Source organism: Pseudochaenichthys georgianus, chromosome 16 (genome assembly GCF_902827115.2).
Source record: "Pseudochaenichthys georgianus chromosome 16, fPseGeo1.2, whole genome shotgun sequence".
NCBI lineage: Eukaryota > Metazoa > Chordata > Actinopteri > Perciformes > Channichthyidae > Pseudochaenichthys > Pseudochaenichthys georgianus.
In genome coordinates this window covers 22250704-22268182 of record NC_047518.2, presented here as the reverse complement: position 1 = coordinate 22268182, position 17479 = coordinate 22250704, and the positions used below count along the sequence as shown (strand labels likewise).

Below are 17479 nucleotides of genomic sequence, written 5' to 3'. Positions count from 1 at the left end.
CACATCTTGCTAGCAACAAGAACCGTAAACCATTGCTGGCAGGGAGAAAATAAAATGATAAACTTAAAGTTAGGAATATGCAACTAGTTTTAGATATACAACTTAAAAGTAGGGATGGGAACGATTAATCGAATATTCGAAATTATTCGAATATGAGAATATCAGTTATGAATATTTTATTGTAATTTTTTTGGGAGAGGTGCCTACGTTGATTACATATGATCAAATGGAATAATTCAATGTATACAACAGTGCCATAGCTAAGTGTGTTCTAAAGGTGTGTTTTGCTCCGCTCACCGGTCCCTCACAGCGGGCAGAGCTCCAGGTGCTGATCTCTCTCTCTCTCGCGTCCGGTTATACTTCAATCGCGTTTATGTCCAAATCCATCAGATCTAGCTAGTTCTAGCCAATGATACGGCTGCTGCCCCTCCCTACACGCAGATCACGCAGACTCAAACCTCATCTTATGCCCAAATTCCAGCTGAGAGGGTCTTCTCTACAGCTGGCCTGATTGTGAATCGCCTCCGCACCCGCCTCTCCCCTGAGTAGACATGCTCATATTCTTAATCAAGAATGAGTATTGAATAGCTGCATTCTGTGCATAGGCCCTGTTATAGGTTGTTGATCTCTGTTGTAATAGGGTTACGTTACCCTGACCCGTTATGTTGTTCGTGTATGATCCCTCTTTAATTTAAAAACCAAGTTATGTTTTAAGCATGAAAGCTGTAGGCATATAGCTGTCAACTGTTCAAACTGTGATCACCAGTTCAATACATTTGACAAATTCCACTTGGTTTCTATACTTATTTGAACATGTATTTATTTATTTTACAAAATTAAAAACTTTTTTTTTTTTTTGGTTTAGATATGTACATTTTGGTTAATCGGTTAACCGTTTTTTGGGGGTCGAATATTCGAATATACATTTGCTTTCAAATTCCCATCCCTACTTAAAAGTAGTGTTTTCAATTTATGGAAATAATTAACACTCCATCTGTCTGCTGGTGTAGTTTTCTAATGTTTTGATATGTGTCTTGTGAGGGTGTTTTTCTGACCTGAGACCTTAGCCTTTGCTAAGTAACAGCCTGTGACTGCAACTTAATGTAATTATTGGTCATGTGAAAGCTGAATAAGCTAATCTCATTTCTGTGTGTGTGCACATGTATCTTCATGAGTGCAGGACCCCCACCATATTCATCTTGGCTTAGTGACTCCCTTTATGGCAAGTTGAGTTTGGTTGGTGTGTGTTGCCATATTTTGGACACAGGACATCCATAGTAGTACGCCATCAATTAGTCATCCTAATGGAGTGAAGCCAAAACATCACACTACACTAGGTTTCACAAGCACTTATTGTCTTTAATTGAACACAGGAAAGACTTGTGAAATATATTTCATTTTGGATTTGTTTACAGCGACTCAGTTCCCATTGAACTTCCTTAAACCCAAGTGTTTGTCTGTGGTTGAATAGGAAGAGGAAGTAGCAATCAGGGCTTTGCCATTCACATAGTTGCACAAGTTATGGAAGAGAGACAGGGAATGTGTTCAGTTCAGCACTAACAACCCCTCTGCTTACCACAAGTTGACATCTCATGCCATGATGCCTGCATTGTCTCAGCACACGTGTGTGTGTTTGTGTGATTGTGTCGTGTGTGTGCAACCACCTCCATCCCTACAATTAAGTTTTCTTATACATCACCACTGATGTCTGCCTCAAGCTGATTGAGTAATGACTGAATGGCTTTTGGTTGGATATGTGTTACTCTGTGTGGTATTTCAAAGTGTTTTATAACATTTACCCTTCTGGTCAGTTTCCACATGAGCTTATGCATATCTGGAATTTATGACCTTGTGATTCACTTTTAAAGGGCTAAACTCAAATATTTCTCATTACAATGAAGTCGGTTTAATTGCTTTTGCAGAACAAAATCTAACTTTTTAATATATTATCATGAGTTAAAGGATAGGGTGCTTCCAAAATGGGTGGACCTGTGACAAAAGCACCTAAGGAAGATATGTTACCCTGATTGTTATGATGTCTGGGCACTACTCGCTTCCCAAGATACTCATTATCACTACCAAAATTGCAACAAAAAATAAATGTGCCTTTCCATATGTCTCCGACAGAGTGCCTCAACTTACAGTAGCGTCCAAACCCACTGTGGTTATGTCAATAATACAGTCTGCCAAGACTTGAACTAGTGGAGAAATCCAAAATACAGCATGCTCCCTTCGTTTACTGCATGCCAAGAGACACCACAGCATCACAGGCTTACGGCCTCCAAGAGCTACTTATCTACAAAGAGGCCAACCTGTTCGCCTACATATTTCAATGTTTTTTTGTTTATCATAAACAGTTCCTTTAAACCCAGTGCTGCGACAGGAATACTTCACAATGTCACACAACTTCTCTGAGCATTACTGCAGCATTACAGAAACTGAGAGCATCTTCCGATGTCATGGCTTGTATTGAGCATGTTCCATAAAGTTGACATTTATTACAGTTAACTGCACCCTTTTTTTTATTTGATAGATGTCATTCAATAAAGATAGACCAGCTATCACTAGTGATCAGTGTTGGGTGTAACGCGTTACAAAAGTAACGGAGTTACAGTAATATATTACTTTTTGCTGTAACGAAGTAATGTAACGCATTACTAATGAAATGTGGGTAATATATTACCCGTTACAATGCTCAGTAACGCAGTTACAACACATTTTAACCCGAAATTAAATGGTGTTTTGTTTTTTAACAATGTACTAACATAGCGAGACATTCCGACAAATTGTGCGGGTAGATTAGTAAACCTGGTGTTTACTCTTCAGGCTTCGCGTCGGGATCTTCGGGGCAGTTGAATGTTATGCACCCTCTATTCAAAAAAGAGAACGGAGCGAAAAATACCAACAACAAATTGTGTCAGGTGCGCGTGACCTGCTCCGCTGCGCGTGCATCATTTCCAAAGCGCTTCCGCAGCAGTGACACACACCTGTGGATAATCATTTATACGAAAATGGTTAAAGCAACCATCACTAAACGCCAGCAACACTGCATCTACTGCAGACAGTAGCAACAGGTCGGATGGGGACATCACGTTACCCTCCGCTGTGGACACTAGCTTACTCCCGCCTGACTCGCCGCCCTCAACCCCGGAGCAGCACTCTTCGTTGCCCGAAACTACGCCGCCCCTCTGCGGCCCGCAGGTGCGAGCCAGGATACCACGGCAAAACAGAGCCTGCTCAGGTATATCTAAACAAGTACCCGCCTGTACAGTGGGGTTAGGTGGTCATTTTGCAGCTCGTGGTATACAAATAGACGAGGGCTAGAATATGTGAAAATAGTGCCATATTCTGCCATGCCTGTAGAAATGTTGGGTCAAAAAATAATGCATACAATAGCACAGATGCCTTCACCACGAATGGCTACAAAAAGATCTCATATCCCAAGCTTATCAACGAGCTAATGTTGCAGCTGAAATGATCTCCAGGTCACAAATTCAACCTCACATGATGATGTGATACCAGTTTTCAAGGACAGTAAACATTCTCTTCCCAGAGTACATGATGGGACCAAGGTGATGTTTAGTAGGCTACATGGTTTTAATAATACTTTTGATTTTCAATGTTTGCCATTTCAAACCATGAGCTGGTTCAAATAATATTTGCCTTGATTTACAATATGTTCTCGTTTGTTTTATCAGCACAGTTTTGAAGCTTTTGTGCTTTTCTTTGCAACAGTCCACTTTGGACTGTATGAAATATTTCAGGATTGCACTTTTAACTCACTTGAAATGTTCTCACTTGCTTGGTTTCAAAACATAACAAATGCCATAATCTGTTCATTGGGGACCATCAATGCTATTTTTCATTGCTGTTGCCGGCCACTATTGCTCATGTAAACCTATTACTGCTGCGCCCCCTGTAATCTCAGAGGCACCCTGAGTCATTTTGTTCTGGAACCGGGCCTGCACACGGCCATATACTACAGAGCCCATTCCGTGTCCTGTTATTATTCACTTCCTCTCTGCCTTCTTCTGGTGATTTATCTGACGTCCAGCGCTCCGTCTTTTAACCTCTTTTCCTTTCTCTTTCTTGATCCTCCTTAGCAACCTTCATTATAGTCCTTGACAGTGGTCTGTACTGCTGTATTAACAACGTGTCACATGTTAAGAAGTTACAATCAGAATCAAGTATTCAACTAACCTGTGTAATACAAGTTGTTAGTAGCCTAAGGGCCTACACAGTTGTTATGCTATACCACATTGCCCTTCATTGGATGTATAATGAGCTGCACTAAACTACATTTTAGCATTTATAATACCTAGCCATTCTTTTGCGGTTATGTTGGTGAAAGTAACTATAAAAGTAACTAAAGTAGTGTAACTCATTACATTTCAGAGACAGTAATTTTGTAATGTAACTTATTACTTTCAAAAGAGAGTAATAAGTAATATGTAATATATTACATTTTGGAAGTAACTTGCCCAACACTGCTAGTGATTGAAACATTAGCTGAAATGTCAGCATAGCTTACAAATAATTGCCTTAGCAACAAGATGGAAAAAGATACATTTTGCCTGGAGGGAAGTGAATAATAATGAGTCCTGTCCTGCAGTGGAAACCAGACTAATGAGTGAGGCCTGTCTCGCCCTCTCAGGCTCAGTCATACTGCCAGTTCTCCACAAAACCTAGTACAATGTAATTGTATACTTGTCTCCTCTAAATGTGGCCTTTAGATCTATATGAGCCTGAAAATATATACTGCAATTTGGACTTTCCAGTCCACAGTCCATCTACTGCATTATGGTCTCCATAGTGTAATAGAGTATGAAGTGCCATAAACACACACACACAACTCTCATTCCTCTCAGCGTCACGGTCACCTCAGCTTGGTAAATGGATCCCCTCCATATGGAAAATCAGTTTGCCTTATTTTGTCAACAACCATCAAGTAATAAGAGCTATCTCATAGGGACTCACACTTGGCAACTTCATCAATCAATAAACACATTGCACTCAAGTGGTAAATATTTGATAATTTCTAAGTTATGTCAGCTGTTGTGCAATAGGTGCATAATGACCATTTGTGCCTTTGGCTTTTTCCATTAACCTATTATTTTGCTGTGCCCTTGAAGCCATTGTTGATTGTCATTTTAATGGTGGTGTAGTCATCTGAGGAAGAGATAAAGCAGCTGAAACTGAACTTCCCACATGCTGTATGATACCTAATGCATACACGGCACTGACATATCCGAGAGGAAAGATCACACGTCCTTACGTTTCACTTTTGAGGTGAGGATGATTCGCCTGTGTAACCTTATCTGCTTTTTTTCTCTACTGATTTGCATGGTATAATGCCACATGTCAAATGTCTCGGAAAGACCCCAGTTTGTTATCATTGGATAGACCCGAGAGCAGACAGACACACAGACCACAGAGTGGTTCACTGTGGGTTTAACCTTGATGGACCAAAGTCAACTACTGTGTGTGTGTGGAAGTGTAGTTCAAGTGGTTAGATAATGCCTTTGAGGCCTACTGTTTGTCATCCTGGGTAGTCGCCAGCCTTCCTGCCTCCTTGGAGAACTTAAGAGGGCTTGATTTGGCTTCAGGGTATCCCGACTTAATATCGCACACTCACCCACAGAAAAGACACACAACACAAGGTCTCAACAACAGGATCACCTTGGGAAAGTAATTTCCCCAAGACATTCCTTGATTTGCATATGCATATTCAAACACACGTAGACAGCACAAGGACCAGATGCTCTTCAAAATACCTTGCACACTTGCCATTCCTAAAAACCAAACACTGAGTCACCTAAACTATATTTTGAGTGTCAGACAAAGAGCAATGGAGGGATATTTAATTTAGTTTTGGCTATCTCGACATAATGGATTGAAGTTCAAGAAAAGCAACAGATTAGCCTAAAGTAGATATCCTTCTTGCCACCTCTGTACAATTGACACAAAACACTTCCATGGAAAGAGTGGCCCTTCATGCAGAGCTGATAGCCAAACAAGTAGTGAGGACATTCAAATGCTAGCACTGAAGATAGCAGTGTCCACAATGAAGATATTAACATGTAGAGCAGATGTTCAAACGACAGACAGTAGTTGTGCAGATTAAATGTTCTTTCATTGCTACATGATCATATTGTTTGTGACTTTGCATGCATGTTTTATTAGCACACCTCTATTCTTTTTCATGGTTGTGTGCAAAGAAAGATAAAGGGAGAATATTGCCCATCAGGTTTAGTGGTGAAAACCATCTGAGCACCTTCATTTTAAAAGATTGTGAAGTAGTATTAGGACTATTGTAGGTAAGGATTTACAAGAATTTAGTTTTACATTTATAAGAAATAAAGTACATTACCTCTGAGATCATAAATAAATAAATTCACAAGTTTTCCCTGAGAATATTATCACCCTCCCACATGTTTCCTTGCGAGTTGGCATGTGTATTATACCTGGAATAATGTGTTATTTATTATTTTTGTTTGTCCATTTTGTTTTGAAGGTCGTGGAGATATCCAGCCGCAGTTGGACAGTGCCATGCAGGATGTCAGTGATAAATACATTCTGCTGGAGGAGACAGAGAAGCAGGCCCTGAGGAGGGCTCTCATCGAGGACAGACAGAGGTTCTGCTGGTTCGTAGGTCTGCTCCGTCCTGTAGTGGTGAGTACAGCTGTAAAAAAAAAAAATGAGGGATGAGCTTTCAGAAAGCATTTTCAAGCCCTCTACTTCTTCACAGTATATTCTTACTCCAGGCTCTCATAAAATACCTTTTTCTGCTATTTAAAGAGGAATCTGCTCTCTCTCTCTGCCATGAAATCTTTTAGGATGAGGAGATTTCTATGTTGGGAGAGGTCACCCATCTCCAGGCAATCTCTGATGACCTCAAAGCCCTGACTTCTGACCCCCACAAGCTTCCCCCTGCTAGTGAACAGGTGAGGAAAACAATCAAAGGGGAAACTGACATTCATCTCACTGACTGACTTGTTTTTGTTTTTTGAAGAGGTTCTGTGGATTCAATTGTTAAGTTCCGACTTTAAGTTCGACCTATAACTAGGACTTGTGTTTTCCTCCCTCTCAGGTGATCATGGATCTTAAGGGCTCAGACTACGGTTGGTCTTATCAAACGCCGCCCTCATCCCCCAGCACCACCATGTCCAGGAAGTCCAGCATGTGCAGGTACGTTCCGTCGGCCAATCACAACACTCGTAACAGCAAATAAGTGGAAGAGAGGTCTTTCAAGTACACATTTACCTACTGTACCCATGAAAGCATGAAAGTAATCAGAGTGTCAAAATGATGTTGAACGGAAAATTAATTTACACCAGTTATTTTGGTCACCCGTTCCTAGAACTGAGGAGAGGAAAGCATACTATGTTTATATTTGGCCAATGACATGTAAACACATAGGATCTACTGTTAATCTGCCAATTGGTCCTGTATACCCTTATGATGTATGTGAATCTTATTAGGAGACATAGTTGTAATGCAGTATGGGACAAGGACACAAAGAAAAACAATTGTGTTGTCCAATCTCTGTCTGCCACCCAGTGGTCAATCTGCAGGAGTTTGCAAATGATTTAGAGTATAATCCCTGCTTGATCTTCTCTTATGGTAGTGATAGTTCACTTCACTGAGAAATATAATTAAAGGTAACTAATATTAAGGAGAGAGCTTTGACCGATAAAAGCACACATTTAGTTCTGTAGCTGTTCAGACCATGTCTTCTACCGTCTGTCCTCCTTGCTTTTTTGTATCTCCCAGTAATTGTTCCTGAACTGTTCTAGTGATAAGAAATAGATGTTATGCTCCGTTTGTGTATTGCTTTGCATTTTTTCAATGTTGGTTTGTGGGTTTTCTGTGAACAAATTGCAATTTGAGATTATCCGTTATGTCGTGGAAAGAACGTTTAAAGGCCTCACACACTCCTCTGAAAATATGTTGCAGAGGAGCCTTATTAAAGTTTCCGTCCCCAACAAGTCTTTTTTTAATCCTGTCAAATCATTGCGAGACTGCCCATTTTTATGATTTTGATTCTTTGCAAATTATAATTGTTACTTGTTTTTTTGTACTAGAAGCTTAAACTAGGTATAGTTTTGCCTTGTTCCAATGATTTATTACATTGTATGTATTGTTGCAATCTGCTTTAGATTGAATTCACACAGTATTTATGCTCTTTGCTTTTAATTAGTGTTCTGTGTGAATATCCTCAAAGGCTCCAGATCCTGTAATTATCCTCATTATGATGTCAAGCCTCTTATGTTGATTTGTGTTGTTGCCTTGACTGGATCGGCCTCAGTCACTGCCTGCTGCATCTTGGTGTGCCGTGTTAATTGTTTCCCACCCTGTCTCTCCCCAATCCCCGGCCTTCATCGCCCTCCTTTTTATTCCTTTTTTTTCCCTTTCTTATCCAACTTTCCTTCTTCAATCCATGTCTTTGGGTGCACTTGATTCTCTTTACCCGGCCTGTCACTGCCAAATGTCTGCTTCCTCTGGTCCTCCCCTCACCCATCACTCCTTCCCCTTTCACAGTAGTCTGAACAGCGTTAACAGTAGTGACTCCAGGGGATCCAGTGGCTCTCACTCTCATTCTCCTTCCTCCTCTTCTTCCTCCTCTTCCTCACACCACCTCTTCCACCACCATCACCCCCGTCATCGGTACTGTAGCTCCACGCTACCCCAGCAGGCCCCGGCCCGGCTCTCTAGCATCTCCTCCCACGACTCGGGCTTCATCTCTTCATCCCACGACCAATACACAACGTCCAAATCATCCTCGCCAATGGCAGCCGAAACAAAGGTAAGAAAAAACCCTCAGTTACATACACTTTACTTCCCCTCAAAGTGTTGCATGTACACTAATCGAGACAAGACTATACACCGCATATGCTCTATGATTTACAAGTCATTGTAGTCAGAGATAAAACCCCAAAGCAGCAATCACACAACCCTTTCCCTCACACATCTCCCCAGCCATCATGAGAGGCAGTTAGCTGGCAGCAGTAACTCTATGTGATCATGGTGAAGTCATTTCACCGCTATTATTATTATTGCATAAATGCTTAGGAAATGTGTCTGCCTCCATTGGAGCCCAGGGCAATACAGGTCACCCCCATCCTGCTATTAAAGAGTCCACCGCTGTGACAGCCTGCGGTTTGGCTGGGGCATACTGTGTGTTGTATTTTCATTAAATGTATCACAGTAAAATGACATGTTACAGTGTGGACAGTCATTTCTTTTACAGGCGCCGAGTGTGTGTCTCTATCAGAAGGTCTCATTCTGTCAGTTTTATCCAACCATCTGACACGAGGTCTCCGATAATGATCAATGTGAGAGCACAGAGGATTATCGGCATGGGGTTTGTGGTTTGAGATCAACCATGAGAAGCGGCTGCACTAGCTGACATTTTGTTAGAGCGCCAGCCACCAGAGTTCCGCTCTCCAGAACACATTGGTATAGACAGACTCCAAGTTTTTATGATGCAGGGAAGATGGTTTGGCAAGCCCATATCTGACCCATATACGGAAGAGTCATGGGGATCAGACCTGGGGTTGTAGATACAATAGTGCATGTGTGAAAAAGAACTGTCTCATGGCTAAACTAGGCTAACAAAAGTTCAATAAAGACAAGATAGTGCTTAAACACATAATGTGGATCTCTTCAATTTCCATCCTTTTTTCAATACACACTTTTGTGAGGGGTGTTGTTCAACAAAAAAGGTTATTTCCCTACAGATGAAGTGTCTTTGTTAATAAAATAACCAGGGCCGATCCCTTTGATGATACAATGTGTCACATAGTTTAAGTTTGTGATGATACTTTTGACATCCAAAAGAAGATTGTTGCCTGTGCCTTCCTCTAACAAAGTTCCAACACATGCAGATAGCGCTGGTACGACTCCCAGAGCACTCTCTCTGCAGCCTCCATTGTCACCTGGCTGTTCTCCCCACTAACTGCTGAGAACTGTGGAAAAGTTGCCCGTGCTCTCTAACAAACCGCTCCTCTCTGTCTACCTGCTGACATGTCTGTCTTTGCAACTCTTCCCCCTCCGTCTGTCTCAATTCCTCTCTCCCCCTCCTCTTACCCCTCTCTCCCTCTGGTCTCCCCCTGCTGCCTGCTTGCTGCTGCCCTCGCTGTCCCAGCCTTGTCCCAGCTCCAGGCTCTCTGAGGTCTCAGAGACTGGGCAGCTCCACAGTGACTGCAGCTCCCCCTCTCCTCTAGCTGCTGCTAGTGCACTTCAGCACGATACTGACAAGGTGAACCACACTCATCCACTTCCCCCCTCTCTCTTATAAATGCACCACAACTTCTTCGTACTAAACTCCTAACTTGGGTGTTCACTGCATCGACTTTAGCACAGAAGTCTTTTTCTCCATTATTTTATTCGGTTCTGCATTTGTTACCATTTCCTTTATACTATCATCCATATGGATTCCTTATTGTTTCTGTTTTCAATCAATCAAAGTTTATTTATATAGCCCAAAATCATACATTTTTCTCAGGGGACGAATATGACCCTCACATCGAACAAGGAAAAACTTCCACAGAAACCCCAAAGTTAATGGGGAAGAAATGGAAGCAACCTTGGATTTCCCTTAACTTAATCGACCCTTTGTGATATTATTTATTTTGTGTTTTGTATTCCATTGTTTACCATTATAATATTTTTTTCCACTTTTTGTGATTGTTCCTTATTTTTGTTTTTGTTATCATCCCTCCTCCCTCCTGCACACACATCCAGTTGTCCAACGGCTTTGACAGCTACAGTCCAGCTCATTCCCCCTACATTCATAGCAACGAGGGGAGTTTGGGCTCAGGGTCAGGCACTGCCTTCTTCCCTCCTTCATCCCCATCCCACACCACCTCCTCCTGCCCCACTCGCTCATGGTCTCGCCCTGCCTCTGCCTTGCTGCCAGACCACCCTCAAAACTGCACGCTGGGCTCCACCATGGTGCCTTCATCACGAGTCCCGAGCTGGAAGGTTGGTTCATCACATCCCATCCTCCTTTGTTAAACAAGTTCATTCTTTATCAGTTTGATCATTTTTGGTTAAATCTGCAGCTTGGAAAGAAGGGGGAAATAGTTTTAGGTGTTCATCAGAAGCACTTCAGAGTAATGTGAAGTATTAACGATGAACTCTTACATGCCTTTCTTTACAGGACTGGGCTAAACCGGGCCCTTATGACCAGCCTATGGTCAACACCCTGAGGAGGAAGAAGGACAAGGGGACCCCGACTATAGTGGACAGTAATGGTAGTTTGAGTAATAATAGCAGCTTGGCATTGACATCCACCTCAGCACCACCTCTAGCTGCACTACAGACATCTGTATCCATGGAGGAGAAGAACAGAACTGTAGCTGCACAGCTCAAGGTCAGTCAGTCTCAAACTCATACAAAAACAGCCTGCCTCATTTAGACCATCTCACTTACAGCCAGCCGTTAGTTTGTTATTTATAGCACATATGTATTGTGTTATGTGTCTTTTTATATTTAGCTTTTGTACTTTTGTCTGTATTATGACTTTGAGAAGTTTGCTGTTAGCTTAGGTCTACTGTTGGATCTCTGTTCATTGTTGATTCATCGGATTTATATTTTGCGAAGGTCTATATGTTTTCGGACATTCTGTCTTGTTTTTGTGCCTAAAAACAATAATACTATGCTGCAGCACACAACAATAACATAGGTCAGTCCACATTTAATGCCATCTGTAATGCTAAGTTCAGATGACTTCACATTCAACTTCTAGCAGGCCGATGTTTTTGCAGTCATGGGATTCAAACCACATGAATCAGCCTCCCACCATTAATGTTCCCATTTAATGACTTTCATGAGCTGCCCCTAATGATTTTAATGACTTAATATGCCTGGCTGTAGAGAGACTTTGAGACCATACTGAATGTTCTTTTTCATTGGGTGATTGCTCCAGGCTGGTGAACTTGAGGCCCATGAGGAGCTGGCTCTGGCTTTAGCCCGAGGTCTGGAGCTGGACACCCAGAGGTCCAGCAGAGACTCCATCCAGTGCTCCAGCGGCTACAGCACTCAGACCAACACCCCCTGCTGCTCTGAAGACACCATACCTTCACAAGGTAACACATTACATCTAGGATCAGATGTTCACCATCTTTTTAAGAACACTACTAAAACTTCTCTTTTTTTAAGGGTTCCCTCAGATCTTAAAAAGGGCATTTCATTTTCAATCTTGAATAATATGGCCTTTATTGTTATTAGAATATCTCAAATCAATCTTCTTTAAAAAAAAAAAAGACATGGGAAGTAGGACTTTATGCATTGTGCATGATGTTGCATTATACAATTCTAAATATATTTAGTTGTATCGTTTTAAAAAAATTGTATTTTAATATTGTTATCATTCAGAAAAAGTCTTAAGTTTGAAGCTAAAGTAACCCCTTTTTTGTCCTCTACTATCATACAACACTATGTTGTGGTATCAGCTCATTGTTAACCTCTCTATGTGTTCTCTTTAGTTTCAGACTATGACTATTTCTCGATGGCTGGAGACCAGGAGCCTGAGCAGCACTCTGACTTTGACAAGTCCTCCACCATCCCCAGGAACAGTGACATCAGTCAGTCCTACCGCCTCATGTTCCAGAGCAAACGGCCCGCCTCCACCGCCGGCCTGCCCAGCACACACACTGCGTACCATGGACAGGGGTCTTACCCACAGGGGCCCTACCCCCCCACACCTATCCACACTGGGGCTTATCCTGCTACACCTACAGGTACACACTGGTGTTGCACATTTTTACGATATATTGGTTGATGCTAATATTTCTTATTTAGAACACTCTTTATACATGTTTTATAATAGTAATACTTCATCAGATTCATATGTTTTTCTTGTCTTGATATCCTTTATTGTGTTTTCTTTATAAATCATTAAGGCAAATAAAAAATGGAATTTGTTTGCTAAATGAAATTACCATTTGTGTTTGCAGGCCCGAGTTCAGGTCAAGGATTTTATTCTGGATCCAGCTCCCATAATGCCTCTGGCTCCTACTCTACGGACCGCGGTCCAGTTATTGTCACCCCTGGTACTGCCACAATCCGCCGCACCCCCTCTTCAAAACCCTCCTCCCGCCGCTCAGGCTCAGTTACGGGCACAGGCCCCATCCCCATTCGTACGCCCGTCATCCCGGTACAAATCCCTACGGTGCCCGACCTGCCCAGGGCAGTCAATGGGAGCAGGGCCTCAGAGGAGAGGGGAGGGGGAAAAGGAGACGTAAGCCCAGATTCTCCAACATTTGCGAGAGTGGAGGGCGCTGGCACGCTGCCTGTGATGTCCTGGAGGGGTCAGGCTACCACCAACCCCCCCACTGCACCACTCGCCCAGCTGCAGCAGCAGGGAGGAGGAGAGGAGGAAGAGGAACAGTCAGAGGGCAACATGCTGATGGCCATCCGCAAAGGGGTGAAGCTCAAGAGAACCCTCACTAGCGACCGCTCTGCACCACGCATCGCATGATGACACAAGAAACACGAGCACAGTTAGGCTTTAGGAAAAACGTTGCTTATAAAAATGCAATGTACAGAATCAAAAGGCTTCTTATGCTACTATGAGAAATGTATCACACCTGTTCTACATGTAGCCTTTCTCATTCTGTAAACCTTCCTCACTGCAGAAGCCACCTATAACGATTAAACATAGAAAAAACATATGCTATTATTCAGGTTCCCATTTTCTGATTTGGCTTAAGATGCCTCAGAAATTGTGCAAAGCAAGGTTTGTTAAAATACTGGTTTGGACCTGAAATGCATCGCATGCCTACTTGGTGATGAATCCTTGTTAAAGTTCAATAACACCACACAAGCCTTTACGGGTACAAGGTAAGATCTACTTTCTCACATAGGGCCTGGAATTAAGGTTAAGCACTAAAACATTCTTTTGCAAAACCCATAGCTTTGTGCTGACAACACAAGTACAGAGTAGCATTACACCACAGTACGTTTATTTCTTTAAGAGGACCGTAAAGATATATTTTGTATCCAGTATGCTTCCTGAAGCTGAGGGCTTGACAAGGACAATGTGTCTGCCTCTCCTCGGTGTAAAAAGACACTGACTATATGTAATCTCATTGTTTAAGAGTGCGTTGTACCATTGCGGGACAAATAGGCATTCTAACTGCCTAGTGACTTGGCAGAAGGAGCACAATAATCAAGCAAGTACTTCACAGCATCAAGAGAGAAATAACAGACGCACTAGAAAGCAGTGGTGGCTTTGAAATGCACCATTTGGCACCTCCTGAATTGTATTGACCGCTTACATGGAGGGACGCCCTGATGGCTGTGTTAAAGCTGTCCACTCACAAAGGATTCAATATGTGAGATGTCCACAGAGCCAACATAGGCAGGGGAAGAACCAATACAGACAACCTCCAAAAGGAAAGGACCTGCGTTGTGTTGCAGACTGAAAATCATCTAAGCCAAAGGTTTAGGAGACTACAGTGTGACTAAAGCGTCACATGGTTGATGCCGTGACATTAACAGACTCTATAAGTGACGTCCTGTTTTAGTTGTTTTAGTATTTACATGATTTGTAAATATTTGTGGACTTTAGTCAGTGCTTCTCACTCTGTATTTCTTTCTGCTCCTCCACACTGCCACAATCAAAACATCTTAAAACCGGATGCTCATTGAACATATGATCATCAAACCCTATTACCTTAAGGATATGATTTCATTTTATTTTTCACTTTCTTTTTTTTTACAACTATGAAATCATCCTTGAATCTACAGTATCTACATGCTGAGCTTTGTAGAAGTCCTCAGTGATTTGTGTTTATACAGTATATTAGCCCCTTCTTTTTTGTAGCATTTATTAGCCATAATGCAATTCTACTAAAAAGTATAAATATGCCATGTCAAACTCAAAGTTAAATAAGGAGGACAAATATTTGCTGATGTTATGAGTAGAAAGCTGTGTTCATGGTAATGCCATACTGGTTTTTATTTGTCTGGTTGTGGTTATATCTAACTCCTTGTTGTCTTCTTTGGAAAGCATGTAGCGTGCATGCTTTATTCCTTTTGTTAATAAGGTTTTCATTTTTCATACAATTCCAATTCGGGTGTTTTCAGTTTTTGCAGTAGCATCACAGGTCCAGTACGTACAGATTGTATTACCCTTAAAACTAGGAAATCACATCCCAATCCATTGTATTGGTTTAGAAATATGTCAATTTAGGTGGTACAATTTAAAATATGTTGTTTTATGCTGGAGATATGACTGCAGACTATAGACTGACTAGTATCACTCAAGATCACTGACTCTGTATTTTCATTTCAGTTCAATCTCGGTGAGACCATGGCTTCTACAAGATGTATAGATGTTATTTAGCTCTACAGGTTATTCCAAGAACTCACACATTTTTTATTTTTTTTTCTTCTCAGTCTTTAAATCTCTTGTTTTCTCAACCTATTTTTATACATATATAAAATATCAGAGTAGTAGAGTTGTTTACTCTATCTGTGCATGTACTATCTGATGAAACAAAATGTTCTCAATACCGTCCTGCAGCGATTCATTTAAGTACCATATTTCAGTCGCATATGCATAGTTGTACGTCATTTTAATGATAACATATGGTTTGAAAGTGAACAGTTTTGGTTTGATAATGGAGAGGCATGCATCAGTGTTATGGTTTCACATGTTGGGAACGGAAATGTTTGCATGATGCAGAGCGGAGTCCAGTTAAGCATCAGTTTGTTCAAGATGGGCATCTCCTTCACAACAAGTGTGCTTCAATCATCATTGTATGTACACATTTAAAAAATAAATGCATTATTTTAGAGCGAAGAAGCTGAACTCTGGCTTAATCTGACCTGACACCTTGCCATGAACTTCAGTTTTTTTTCTATATTTTAAGAAGGTTTCTAATGTAACAGAATTTTTCAAAAGGAGACATGAGAGCAAAAGAAGGGATGACAAAAGAAAGATATCTTAATTAAACCCAAAGCAGGGGGACTTGGTTAACATAACACTCAGTTCTTTATATTGTTGATGATGTTTATATTTTTGTTGTTTTGTTGGCCGTCCACCTGTCTAAAACTTATATTATCGACTTGTAATTTCCATATTTAAATTACTAGCATAAATATATATATATATTATATCAGAGTTGCCACATGCCAGTATATCCTATGAATAAGATGTTTAGAGTTTGAATAAACAGTTCAAACTCGTTAATAGTTTTTATCTTATTGTCGTTGTCCCTCCCCCCCCCCCCCCCATCAGATCAGACAACTAGCCTACGACTTTGTTTTTTTACAGGCCTAAAACATCGTCGACCATTTTGTTGCTGAACTTTTTGAGTTAAAGGTGGGGTAGGTAAGTTTGAGAAACCGGCTCGAGATCGCTAGAATTTGAAAATACACAACCGGAGAAAATCTGCCACTTCCTTATAGAGCCCCTCCTCCAACACACACATGACCAATGAGGGCACGAGATAAGTTTGTGTATGGAAGCAAACAAGAGACGGAAGTATTTGAATTGTATTAGACACCGAATTTATAGCATTGAAAATAATTACTTTGAAAATCATGTATCTGAATGTGTTTGCTCCGAATTTACCTATGTGAAATAAAAATGTAAAAATTCAAGTGAAAACAATTAGAATGTTCAAATTCAGATCCCAAAAATACAAGTGAAAAAAATTCGGTGTATAAAATTCGATGTCCAAAATTGCGATGCAGCATCATCCGGGCTACTCAGACAGGAAAACCAATCGAGCCCTAATGCAATCAAACCGACTCTGGCCTATCAGAGCACGGCTTTGTCAGTCATGTGATCACAACAACCCGGGAGAAAAATGACGGAGAACAGCAGGGCTCGCCGCTCGGGTAAGTAGTCAGTTTGTGCTCTTTATTTTACAAGCAGTGAGGGCTCGACAGCATTTGTATCTTACATTAGCTAGCTAAATGAGTGAAGTAGCCTTGTGCCTTGCTGTTAGCAAGCTCCGTAGTTATCATTAATTGAGTGTGTGTGTGTGTGTGTGTGTGTGTGTGTGTGTGTGTGTGTGTGTGTGTGTGTGTGTGTGTGTGTGTGTGTGTGTGTGTGTGTGTGTGTGTGTGTGTGTGTGTGTGTGTGTGGAAACGAAACGATCACTTCGGTTAGATAAGTCAAGTAGACCATGCTACACTATACGAAATACTCTCTTGCAAAAGCCCTGCATTTAAACATGTTACTTTAGTATAATGAGGAAAGTGTTGTTAAAGTATTTAAAGTCGATATAAGTTATACTATTATATAATTTGTTTTATTGTTATTACCGATGCACGAGTTGACTTAACTGTTGTAGTTGGAGCTCATTTTGAACAATGAGCTAACTAATGATTACTTTCATAATGGTTTAATGTGCTGACTATTTTCTACATTAATAGATGAAGGTCTGGTTTGTTCAAACTCTCAAAATAGTAGGACATGCTGTCATAATTACCCAGAGTCCGAAGTGACACCTTTACA

At 41.2% G+C, this 17479-nt stretch overlaps 1 protein-coding gene across 9 annotated transcripts in view; it reads left to right on the top strand.

Moving 5' to 3' along the window:
- Nucleotides 1–15844, top strand: part of LOC117460604 (protein MTSS 1-like) — a 50544-nt gene extending 34700 nt beyond the window's left edge. For 2 of the 9 annotated variants that reach the window (XM_034102146.1, XM_034102145.1), the window contains 10 exons: nucleotides 6515–6672; nucleotides 6837–6944; nucleotides 7091–7188; nucleotides 8677–8806; nucleotides 10148–10261; nucleotides 10747–10986; nucleotides 11165–11377; nucleotides 11933–12092; nucleotides 12492–12746; nucleotides 12963–15844. In XM_034102146.1, coding sequence (XP_033958037.1) covers nucleotides 6515–6672; nucleotides 6837–6944; nucleotides 7091–7188; nucleotides 8677–8806; nucleotides 10148–10261; nucleotides 10747–10986; nucleotides 11165–11377; nucleotides 11933–12092; nucleotides 12492–12746; nucleotides 12963–13486 — 2000 coding nt within the window. In that variant the 3' untranslated portion in view covers nucleotides 13487–15844. Of the gene's footprint in view, nucleotides 1–6514; nucleotides 6673–6836; nucleotides 6945–7090; nucleotides 7189–8541; nucleotides 8807–10147; nucleotides 10262–10746; nucleotides 10987–11164; nucleotides 11378–11932; nucleotides 12093–12491; nucleotides 12747–12962 lie in introns of all 9 variants that reach the window. The other 7 variants (XM_034102143.1, XM_034102142.1, XM_034102150.1 and 4 more) reach the window with 4 other exon arrangements.
- Nucleotides 15845–17479: the final 1635 nt, after the last annotated feature.